Below are 12,565 nucleotides of genomic sequence, written 5' to 3' on the forward strand. Positions count from 1 at the left end.
GCTGGAGCCACAACTTAATTACAAAGATAAGAATATCCGTCAAACTTATGCTTTAATTAAGAAAGGAATGTTCTGTCTAATTTCCATCAGGTACTGCCGTTTGTCAAAATCAAAAGGTGTGAAAAGCCCAGAGACATCTGATGTGGATCTGGGCGAACTTTAATCATCTTGCTCCAAAGAAGGCAGCTGTGAGACATTATTCAAACACCCTGCAGTCACAGACATAGTCAGTACTTCATTCATTGTTTACAGGGATCTTGAGAATCCCCCATTCCCTTAAACTTTATCAGGTTGGCATGGGCCAGTTGCACTGAAGGGTCTGCATCCATGCTGTGTAAATTTGACAATTCAACAGTTTTCAGATGAGCTATGTTCTCAATGTCTGCACATGGAATCATTGTGAACCATGAGGGGAGAGCTAAATGTCCCGGAAGCTATCACAGCGGAGGTCTACAAACTCAGCACCTCACGGACGTGCACACATTAGGCCACTCCATTATTCCCTGAACTATTCCTTGGAGAATCTATTACTACTTGTGTAGTGTGGGAGGTGAGCTTTGGGTTCAATGTAAAATCGTCATTCTTGATTCTCTGTGAAAACTCTCATCACTGCGGCACCTTTCTCCCAGAGTCTTGTAGCTAGTTGCTTTTTGCTTGTTCGTTCATGAGTTGCAGATGTCACTAGCAGAGCTGTCATTTTTTTTTTGTCCATCTCCATCTATTGAGTACAGCAGACGTCTGAGCCACTTCATTGGTGGGGTGATGGGGGGGGCGTGAGGGTGCCAGACACACACGGATCTGACAAAATAAAGGCACCAAGTTTCTCTCACACAGCGGGGAACTGTTTGGGTTTTTGCATCAGTCCGGTACTTGCATGACACACCCTACTGATACTAGATTATTACTCCAGATTAATTACTTTAATTTGAATTTCTGAGAGATATGAATGTGTTGCTGGGCTAACACTCTAGATCTGTGTGTTAGTCCAATAACAACACAGTGCACCACGCGAGTATGTCTCTCACTAGATGCTGCTTGTCCTGCTGCGTATTTCAGCCTTTTCTGCTTTTATTCACTGAAGTGAGGTTCCTGTTGTATTGGTGGTGATTGGGTCCATTAATAACCATCCTGCAATAGATCTTTGGATGTTTACACAAAGTTTGCATGGCTCACTTGAGAGCAGAGACCTGAAGGGTACATGCAGAAAAGCTTTAAAGAGTTAGGCCAGTGTAAGCGTAAAGATTAGGTTTTCATAGGATAATAGAATCATTTAGTGCAAAAATGGGTCATTTGGCCCATTGCATTCATGCCAACTGTGCCTATTTATGCTTCTACAATTTGCTCATATAAAGCCTATATTCCTTTATGCCTTTCTATCTAAATACCTGTACAACACACACAAAATGCTGGAGGAACTCAGCAGGCCCAGCAGCATCTATGGAAAAGAGTACAGTCAATGTTTTGGGCTGAGACCCTTCATCAGGACTGGAGAACTAATCTCTTTGTGTAACCACGGCCCTCTAGTCCAGGCAGTATCCTGGTGAATCTCTTCTGCACTCTCTCAATTGCTAATCCAACCTTCCGGTAGTATGGTGACCAAAACTGTACACAATACTCCAAGTGTGATTTTATCAATATTTTGAACAGATACAACATGACATCACTGCCTGACCCACTGACTTTTTCAGTCTCTTGTGTCTTCAGGTTACTCTCGCTGCTGAACTGCTTTGATAGTTCGTCTAATGCTGTCATTGTGTCATCCCCTTTCTCATAATGCTCTTCAGTCGTTGATTTGTCCTTTCCATGTTTCCACTCCCTGACTTTGCACTTGGTGCTCAAAAAGCATGGCTTGTAGGGACAGTTCATCCCTGTGGGTTTTTGCTGTTTGTTCCGTGGGATATTTGTGGCCTCTGGTATTTCCCTTCCTTCCCACCACCTGACAAAGTAGGTTTAGCTGAGGAATTTGTCCATTGGGAATTGTTGAACAGCTCTCCTAGTTTAATATCGAGGGAGGTTTGAATGTGGTGTGTAAGCGCTCTATCTGATCAGATGAACCTTACTGAACCTTTCAGTGTAGATCTGGGAAGTACAATTCCAGTCATGTGGATAACAGGCAATGCTTTACCCAGTTTTTTTTTAAGAAATCTTTCTCAAACTATTAGTGTCGTAATACAAGAATTCCATTTGATGTTTTTAGACGAAAGTTAATTTCTTTATACTTTAGACTTTATTGTCGCCAAACAATTGATACTAGAACTTACAATCATCACAGCGATATTTGATTCTGCGCTACCTGCTCCCTGGATTACAAATATTAAATATTAAAAATAGTAAAAATTAGTAAATATAAAAATTTAAATTATAAATCATAAATAGAAAATAGAAAAATGGAAAGTAAGGTAGTGCAAAAAAACCGAGAGGCAGGTCTGGATATTTGGAGGGTATGGCCCAGATCTGGGTCAGGATCTGTTCAGCAGTCTTATCACAGTTGGAAAGAAGCTGTTCCCAAATTGGGCCGTATGAGTCTTCAAGCTCCTGAGCCTTCTCCCGGAGGGAAGAGGGACGAAAACTGTGTTGGCTGGGTGAGTTGTGTCCTTGATTATCCTGGCAGCACTGCTCTGACTGCGTGCGGTGTAAACTGAGTCCACGGACGGAAGATTGGTTTGTGTGATGTGCTGCGCCGTGTTCACGATCTTCTGCAGCTTCTTTCGGTCTTGGACAGGACAACTTCCATACCAGGTTGTGATGCACCCTAGAAGAATGCTTTCTATGGGGTGCATCTATAAAAATTAGTGAGGGTTTTAGGGGACGGGCCAAATTTCTATACATCATTATGGCATTGTGCAGAAGAATCTATAGGTATGACTTGCAATTTCATGCACCACAGAAAGGTCTTTCATAACAGACATAAATTTCAAAACTTATCATCACGTGTGCCGGCTATTTAATTATCAAGCATCAATGGTTGACATGGTCCATTAAAGACCAGTGCACCCAAGAATGGAGAAGGCATGATGGAGTAAGACAGCCTTTGGCTGTGACAGGCTGCTCCAGGGTATTTCTTCAGCAGCATGAGAGTTATTTATCTGCGTCAATGACACCAGGCATGGTGAGAACTCCAGAGCCTCTCAATTAATGAGAGACAAACCTGAACCCACAACAATAACTGCAATATTTAAGCTCTAATTAGTTTTAAAAAGATTAGTGGTGCTAAACTAATAATAGGTTAACAGATTTTTTGGGGTTCAGTGGCCTGGCTAGTGGAGCTGTTGACATCCATTCCTGTGATGGAGTTCAATCCTGGCCTCTGGTGCCATCTGTGTGTTTGCACGTCCTTCCTATAACTGTGTAACTTTCCTCCAGGTGCTCCAGTTTCCTCCTACATCACAAAGAGATGTAAGGTGGAAGGGTAATTGGCCCCTGTAAATTGCCCCTAGTGTGCAAGTGAATGGTAGAGTTGGTGCGGGGGAGGGGTGGAACTTGAGAATGTGGAGAGTATAAAGGGGGATTAGTGTAAATCAAAGTTGAATGACAGCATGGAATTGATGGGCTGAAGGGTCTGTTTCTATGCTGCATGACTCTGACTAAATCTGCTGTCCTTGCCCAGTCTGGCCTGCATGTGCTCTCTACTTTTCCGATAAATCTCTGGATAATTTTAAATAAAGCTGTTAGCGAAATGCATAATGTTGCAGTGGTTATTAAAACAAGTTCTTTAGCTGAAAACTAATTGGTCTGCTTGATATTGGATTGATTAAGGAATAGTGTGTGCAAGGATTGTTAACTGGAGTACAGAACTGTTTTACTGTGTCATGTAATGTCGCTGAAGCATGAATTTCAAGAAAAATCTATAATTGATCGTTTTTTGAAAAATATTTTCCTTTTTGCCTTCTAGATAAAGGGGAACCCTCGCAATGTACAGAACCAGAGGTAAGCTTTTGTTGAAATGCTGATTATCCCATGGCAATTTCTACTACATTCCCATCTTTCCTGTTGTTTAATCAAATTTTAATGAAATCTGGTCCATCTCTTACACTTGATCTATGTGTAGGATTTCAGAAGGAGTGATTTCTTTGACTGTGACTGGTAAAAATCATGGGCAAAGCTCCTAAGGAGCCACAGTTGATGGCTTTGGTTGTCGTTATGATGTCTAGATCAAGGGTTTTGACCCAATAATTGTTTCTCCATTTCCCTTCACAGATACTGCCTGACCCACTGAGTTCGTCCAGCTTGTGTTTATTCCAAAGCACTTGGCTCTTTTTGTTTTACTAGGTTACTGCATGGTTTAACATTTAACAACAATGCCTAATCAGCGGCAAGGATTAGGAAGAGCATCACAATGCAGGCTGATTTCCTATTCCCACAAATGATGGTGCTAGGATTTTTATTGGTGACCCCTTCTAACTTTGTCCAGGGAGAGGGAGTGGGAACCAAACAAAATAAGGGGAGAAAGTTTGCTACCACCTCCTAGACACTTGTTCCATATTCCGTTCACTTTTGTTGGCCTCCTGACTCACTGCAGGCAAGTACCAGTGGGAGGAGGGTTAGAACTTTGCTAAAAGTCCATAGACCCAAGTTCAAATCCCTCCGTGGCAGCTATCCAATTGAAGGTTGCTTGATAATCAGACACTTTAAAAGAAAAAGCATCTAGTGTTAGTTGCGATGACCACATTACTTTAAAAAACCCATCTAAGCAATCTGCTGGATATACTCAGTGGGTCGAGCATTGTCTGTGGGAGAAAAGAAATTGTGGACATTTTGGATCCAAACCCTGCAGCAGGGTTTCAACCCCAAAACATTGACAATTCCTTTCCTCCCGCAGATGCTGCTTGACCCTCTTGAGTTCCTTCAGCAGATTTGTTGCTCCATGTGCAGTCTGTTGTGTCTGTAGGAAAGGCAAGATCTGCCCTCTCCGTGGCTACGTGGTTGATTCTGGAATAACAGCAAGCCTGTCTGTTCAGAGACAATGGGTTTGAGTAGGAAATGCTGGTTTTGTCAGCAATGTCCAAAACTCGGAAAATGCCCCACTTTTCTCTCCAGATACAAGTCTGAAATTACTGGTAGGACAGCTGAGGGTTTATCTAATGTGTTGGAGGGGGGCATATATGGTCAGAGCAATTAGTTTTGTAGTTGATAGTTTTGGTTGGTTTCAACTGTGGGGCTTAGCTTTTTCCACTGTGCACCATGTATTTGGGCACTGCAATGGGTCCTGTTACTGGTGCATGTGTATTGAAATGCTGTGCAGACCCACCATTAACAGGAGAACCACCTTCTCCACTGCAAAAAAAATTTTGACATTTGGAGAACACAGTCCATTTAAGAATGAGATTCGCTCTCTTTTGCCAGGACTATCCAAGAGGTCCCCATTCGCTCAGACACAACTAGAAAGAGAAAGTGCTGGGGCTGCTCGGGGGTTGGGCATCATCCGTGGAGTGAGAAAAGTTTCAGGGTAGTAAACTTGCAGCAGAATTGGAGAAGCAAGAAAACACATTTTAAATTGCAGGGAGGTGCAGGGGTAGGAGGCAAAGTTAGAGATAGTGACACAAATGCTGCTTGAGTGAGGGTAATGAATGATTGTTGATTGTGGCTTCTCTGTCTGAAGGTTAAGTGAATGAGACCCAAAGAGTAAAAGTGTAACACACTGGAACAGTTGAGTGCAGTACACAGAAGTTGATGGAAATCTGAACTAAAAGAATACTAGAAGTGTTCAGCAGGGAGGTAATGTTGCAACTATATAGGACCCTGGTCAGACCCCACTTGGAGTACTGTGCTCAGTTCTGGTCGCCTCACTACAAGAAGGATGTGGAAACCATAGAAAGGGTGCAGAGGAGATTTACAGGGATGTTGCCTGGATTGGGGAGCATACCTTATGAGAATAGGTTGAGTGAACTCGACCTTTTCTCCTTGGAGCGACAGAGGATGCGAGGTGACCTGATAGAGGTGTATAAGGTGATGAGAGGCATTGATCGTGTGGATAGTCAGAGGCTTTTTCCCAGGGCTGAAATGGTTACCACAAGAGGACACAGGTTTGAGGTGCTGGGAAGTAGGTACAGAGGAGATGTCAGGGGTAAGTTTTTTTTACTCAGAGAGTAGTGAGTGTGTGGAATGGGCTGCCGGCAATGGTGGTAGAGGCGGAAATGATAGGTCTTTTAAGAGACTTTTGGATAGGTACATGGAGCTTAGAAAGATAGAGGGCTGTGGGTAACCCTAGTAATTTCTAAGGTAGGGACATGTTCGGTACAACTTTGTGGGTCGAAGGGCCTGTATTGTGCTGTAGCTTTTCTATGTTTCTAACTCTTAAGATAAGACATCCTGCAAATTTATTTCACGTCAAGGAACACAATCTTCCATTTGGATGAATTCAAAAGCACCTCCGAAACAGGTTTACCAAACACATGACAGGCTTCGCACTCACTCACCCTCTTACTCAAGTGAACTCCTATGTGGCCACACCTCACCCAAGATTTTTCAAACACAAACCATTCATACTTTAAAATGAGGGATGCACAGGGTGAATGACCTCCCCCAGCAGGGGTAGGGTGGGAAATCACCAACCACTGTCTGACCCCCTACTGCCACTGAGGGTCTGGGACTGCCTGTCATGCTCCTTAAACAGGCCAAACCCTAGGTAGCATGGGGGAGAGGCTTTCGATGAACAAGATGGATGGACACTTACTACATCTTAACCAATCATCTTTTAAAAGTACATACAAATTAACATCAGGATTAGGTCCCCTGGCTCCCCAAGCCTGCTTCACCATTTACTAATAAAATAGTTGATCCAACTGTAACCTCAACTCTGCATCCCCAACTACCCACAGCAGCCCTTCACCCTCTTCTTTGGTATCTACCCACAGCTCCCTTAAGAATATTCAAAGACTGCTTTTCACCATCCTTTGAGGAAGCAAATTCCAAAGTATCATGACACTTGTAAGTTTTTCCAAATCAGTCTTAAAGAGGAAGCTTGTTACTTTTAAATGGTTACTTCTAATTCTAGTTCCTTTCACAAGATGGAACATTCTCTCCGCACACTCCCTGTCAAGAAATTCAAGATTCTATTTGCTTCTATCAACTCTTGCACCCTTCTCTCATAAGACAGCCTGCTGTCAATCCTAATGGAATTGGTGTCAATGTACTACATCTCGTCTTTGTGCTTGACTGTGTAGCAGATTCCAGAGCATCAGGAAGTCTGTAGGATTTCAGAAGACATGTTGACCTGATCGCCAATGAACATTACAGTTGTTTACTGTCTACTATGTCAGATTCAGATTATGGTTTGAGAATGTTATTTAACATACTCTTCTGTGAAAGTGAATCATTTGAATGCTGCACCAGCTTGCCAGCCAACCTATCACTGCTACTTGTATCTATGGGGATAAGGAATATGCAGATATGTTTAAATCTTTGCTTCCACGTGTTCTCACTATTTCTGTTCTTCATAACAATTTCCTCGGATTTATGCTTTCCTACGTTTCCTGATTTTAAAATTTTGTATCATAGAATTGTTCCAACATAAAGGGGGATCAACAGGCCCATCCCATCAGTCCCATTACCCTATTCTCTCCACCAAAGCCCCACAAGTTATTTCCACTGGAAGTGTCTATCCAGTTCCCTTTTTAATGTACTGATTGTTGTTTTGAGTTCCACCACCCTTACAGACAAAGCAATTCCAGAATCTATCTACATAGTGTTTTCCTATTACCCAAAATTTGAAGTCCTCAATGGAAGCAGCACAAAGCCCAAGAAGGCATTGTACTTTTGAAGACACTTCAACTGCGAGTCTGTTGGGGTCATATATTGTGTCTGGTGCTTCCAGTGTGGCCTCCTGTATATTGGTGAGACGATGTAGATTGGGAGACCACTTCACCAAGCACCTACATTTGTCCGCCAGAAGAAGCAGGATCTCTCAGTGTCCACTCACTTCCCATTTCCACTGCGGTATGTCAATCCATGGTCAGTCCTCTATTGTTGCCATGAGGCCACACTCAGGTTGGAGGAACAACACCTTATATTCCGTCTGGGTAGCCTCCAATCGATGGCATGAACATCGATTTCTCGAACTTCCGCTAATGCCCCCCACCCTCTTCACCATTCCTTGTTCCCTTTTTTTTCTCCCTCTCTCCCTCTCTCCCTCTCTCCCTCTCCCCCTCTCTCCCTCTCCCCCTCTCCCCCTCTCCCCCCTCTCCCCCTCTCCCCCTCTCCCCCTCTCCCCCTCTCCCCCTCTCCCCCTCTCCCCCTCTCCCCCTCTCCCCCTCTCCCCCTCTCCCCCTCTCCCCCTCTCCCCCTCTCCCCCTCTCCCCCTCTCCCCCTCTCCCCCTCTCCCCCTCTCCCCCTCTCCCCCTCTCCCCCTCTCCCCCTCTCCCCCTCTCCCCCTCTCCCCCTCTCCCCCTCTCCCCGCCTGCCCACTGCCTCCCTCTCTCCCTCTCTCCCCCTCTCCCCGCCTGCCCACTGCCTCCCTCTCTCCCTCTCTCCCTCTCTCCCTCTCTCCCTCTCTCCCTCTCTCCCTGCCTGCCCACTGCCTCCCTCTCTCCCTCTCTCCCTCTCTCCCTCTCTCCCTCTCTCCCTCTCTCCCTCTCTCCCTCTCTCCCTCTCTCCCTGCCTGCCCACTGCCTCCCTCTCTCCCTCTCTCCCTCTCTCCCTCTCTCCCTGCCTGCCCACTGCCTCCCTCTCTCCCTCTCTCCCTCTCTCCCTCTCTCCCTCTCTCCCTGCCTGCCCACTGCCTCCCTCTCTCCCTCTCTCCCTCTCTCCCTCCCTCCCTCTCTCCCTGCCTGCCCACTGCCTCCCTCTCTCCCTCTCTCCCTCTCTCCCTCCCTCCCTGCCTGCCCACTGCCTCCCTCTCTCCCTCTCTCCCTCTCTCCCTCCCTCCCTGCCTGCCCACTGCCTCCCTCTCTCCCTCTCTCCCTCTCTCCCTCCCTCCCTGCCTGCCCACTGCCTCCCTCTCTCCCTCTCTCCCTGCCTGCCCACTGCCTCCCTCTCTCCCTCTCTCCCTCTCTCCCTGCCTGCCCACTGCCTCCCTCTGGTATTTCTCCCATGGCCTTCTGTTCTCTCCTATCAGATTCCCCCTTCTCCAGCCCTGTATCTTTCACCAATCAACTTCCTAGCTCTTTACTTCACTCCTCCCCTCCCCTTTTCACCCATCACCTGTTATTCCCCCTCCCCTCCCCCACCTTTTTGTTCAACTCATCTTTTTTTCTCCAGTCCTGCTGAAGAGTCTCGGCCCGAAACGTTGACCATACTCTTTTCCATAGATGCTGAGTGCTGAGTTCCTCCAGCATTTTGTGTGTGGTACTTTCGAAGATTAAGTTGTTTGATTGAAATATTAACTGAAGGATAGGGGCATGTAAAAGATCTAAAGGCTCATTTCGGACACCTCCCTCCCCTTTCTAGATCTTTCTGTCTCTATCTCTGGAGACAGCTTATCTACTGATGTCTACTATAAGCCTACTGACTCTCACAGCTATCTGGACTATTCCTCTTCTCACCCTGTCTCTTGCAAAAACGCCATCCCCTTCTCGCAATTCCTCCGTCTCTGCCGCATCTGCTCTCAGGATGATGCTTTTCATTCCAGAACGAGGGAGATGTCCTCCTTTTTTAAAGAAAGGGGCTTCCCTTCCTCCACCATCAACTCTGCTCTCAAACGCATCTTCCCCATTTCATGCACATCTGCTCTCACTCCATCCTCCCGTCACCCCACTAGGAATAGGGTTCCCCTGGTCCTCACCTACCACCCCACCAGCGTCCGGGTCCAACATATTATTCTCTGTAACTTCCGCCACCTCCAACGGGATCCCACCACTAAGCACATCTTTCCCTCCCTCCCCTCTCTGCTTTCCACAGGGATCGCTCCCTACGCGACTCCCTTGTCCATTTGTCCCCCCCATCCCTCCCCACTGATCTCCTCCTGGCACTTATCCGTGTAAGTGGAACAAGTGCTACACATGCCCTTACACTTCCTCCCTCACCACCATTCAGGGCCCCTGACAGTCCTTCCAGGTGAGGCGACACTTCACCTGTGAGTCGGCTGGGGTGATATACTACGTCCGGTGCTCCCGATGTGGCCTTCTATATATCGGCAAGACCCGACGCAGACTGGGAGATCGTTTTGCTGAACACCTACGCTCTGTCCGCCAGAGAAAGCAGGATCTCCCAGTGGCCACACATTTTAATTCCACATCCCATTCCCATTCTGATATGTCTATCCATGGCCTCCTCTACTGTAAAGATGAAGCCACACTCAGGTTGGAGGAACAACACCTTATATTCCGTCTGGGTAGCCTCCAACCTGATGGCATGAACATTGACTTCTCTAACTTCCGCTAATGCCCTACCTCCCCCTCGTACCCCATTCGTTATTTATTTATATACACACATTCTTTCTCTCTCTCTCTCCTTTTTCTCCCTCTGTCCCTCTCACTATACCCCTTGCCCATCCTTTGGGTTCCCCCTCTCCCCCTTTTCCTTCTCCCTGGGCTTCCTGTCCCATGATCCCCTCATATCCCTTTTGCCAATCACCTGTCCAGTGATTTTTTTACACAGAGAGTGGTGAGTGCGTGGAATGGGCTGCCGGCGACTGTGGTGGAGGCGGATACAATAGGGTCTTTTAAGAGACTCCTGGATGGCTACATGGAGCTTAGAAAAATAGAGGGCTATGGATAAAGCCTAGGTAGTTCTAAGGTAGGTACATGTTCGGCACAGCTTTGTGGGCCGAAGGGCCTGTATTGTGCTATAGGTTTTCTATGTTTCTAAGATCAGGCAGCATCAGCAAAAGAGAAACAAAGTTAGTGAACTTGCAGAACTGCCCAGTTAAGACTCAGAAAAGACGGGTAATTGAACATTGTTGAACCAATTAACTCTAGCTGTTACTCAGCCATTCCCCGGGTTTTCTGGTTTACCATCATATTTAAGGTGGGAGTAGCAGGGTTTGAGATCTGAGCTTGGTTATAGTGCTGTACTTAGACTTTGCCTGTCTGTGGATCCATTAGTCTGGTGTTAAGTGATGTTAAGAGGTAGTAGATGCAGAAGGAAAGGTCTTTGTGAGATTAAGAGAAGGAATTGTGTATTAAATGGTGTGTTTCTAATAAATGGAGATATCAGTTGTAGATTAACAAAGTTCACGTCATATGCGGTGAAAATAAACCTGATTCTGAGATGATGAAATAAGGTGCAGGATGGAGACCTTTGGGTTCTTGTTGGAGCAGTTTGCACAAACCATAATAAGCAAGATAGAAAATAAAACAGTGCGAAGCTTGCAGTTGGATCCAGTAATCTTTTGTCAGGTTGTATATGTTGTAGGGTTTCTAATGGAATTGATAAGATTAAGGGTAACCTGATTGAGGTAACAAGCTAGCGATTGTTTTCAATATGGTAAATAGTGATTAAATTGTTTCTGGTGGCATTGTAACAGGCAGGAGTTTACAGCGGGTTATAGAGGAGAGATAAGAAAGTGACATATTTTGGAATGCTGCTATAATGGTTAAAGAAGCAGAGTCGGTGTGTGAAAGGTTCACCTTCAATGCTGTAAAAACACATGCAGCGAGTTGACTATTCAGTTAGGCCCATAATGATCTTCATCTGCCTTCCTTGATTCTGTAACCAGTAATATCTCCCCCTACTAAGCTGTCCAGACCTCAGCAAAGGTGGGGCCTGGGCAACTGTTCCCAGAAGGAATTGCATATTTCTGCAGTCCTTTGTGTGAAGGTGTGCGGCAACCGTTCCAGTTCGTTTTCTGCTGTTGTCAGCGGGTATTGAAGTAAGATCACTTTTGCTGAAACAATATCACCAGGTCTGAAACATCTGTAGATTTCTATCTTGTCTTTCTACAAATAAGTAAATTGAATTATCCTAGTCATTCATCCCCACTGAGGTAAAACTACATTTTGCAAGAGAGTCTGTACTGTATTTTCTTAGGTACCACCCTGTCTGATACTTTCATATTGTTATTTTTGTTACCTACTTTCTCAAATACAGTGGTAAATTATGTGGGGAGCAAGTTTTACAATGGCCATTGACAACAAAATGCAAAACAATGTGTTTGATCAACCCTTGAAGTAGATGTGCATTACTGTACCACAAAGGTCTTTCAGAATATTCTTTGCTATAAATTTACTCTTTTTTAAAAAAAGTATTGTTCAGGTGGGTAAATGGAGTGATAATGATGTGGAGTAGCTGAAGTAGTCTGATATGGACCTCTGGGTGGAAAGAGATCCTGGAGCATAAATTTTAAAGGGATTCAGATTTGGATTAGTTTTTTGTCACATACACCAGGGTGCAATAAAATCAAGTGCTCACATGAGTAAACAGTGAGCATTGCAGTAATAAATGGTGACAAGTGCAAAGCAGCAATGGTACAATCTAAGGTTGTGCAAAAGAAACATTAAAGTGACAATAACAGAATTACCAAGAGAGGTAGGCTTAGGAGTCTGTGAACATGACAGCACCACTGGGAAGGGAACGTGAAAAAGGGATTGGTTCAGGAGTCTGATAGTGGTGGGGGGAGCTGTTCTTAAGTCTGGATGTCCAGGCTTTCAAGTTCTTGTATCTTCCTCTAGAAGGTAGAAGAGGGAAAGGG

At 45.3% G+C, this 12,565-nt stretch overlaps 1 protein-coding gene across 6 annotated transcripts in view; it reads left to right on the plus strand.

Annotated features, from left to right (window-relative positions):
• LOC140197938 (protein spire homolog 1-like) overlaps nucleotides 1–12,565 on the plus strand; it is a 213,682-nt gene that overhangs the window by 7,661 nt on the left and 193,456 nt on the right. For all 6 annotated transcript variants that reach the window (XR_011886069.1, XM_072258572.1, XM_072258583.1 and 3 more), the window contains exon 2: nucleotides 3,893–3,927. Coding sequence is in view for 5 of the 6 variants with exons in the window: in XM_072258572.1 (XP_072114673.1) it covers nucleotides 3,893–3,927 (35 nt within the window). In the remaining variant the exon portion in view is untranslated. The remainder of the gene's footprint in view (nucleotides 1–3,892; nucleotides 3,928–12,565) is intronic.

This window comes from Mobula birostris, chromosome 1, assembly GCF_030028105.1.
Source record: "Mobula birostris isolate sMobBir1 chromosome 1, sMobBir1.hap1, whole genome shotgun sequence".
Classification (NCBI taxonomy): domain Eukaryota; kingdom Metazoa; phylum Chordata; class Chondrichthyes; order Myliobatiformes; family Myliobatidae; genus Mobula; species Mobula birostris.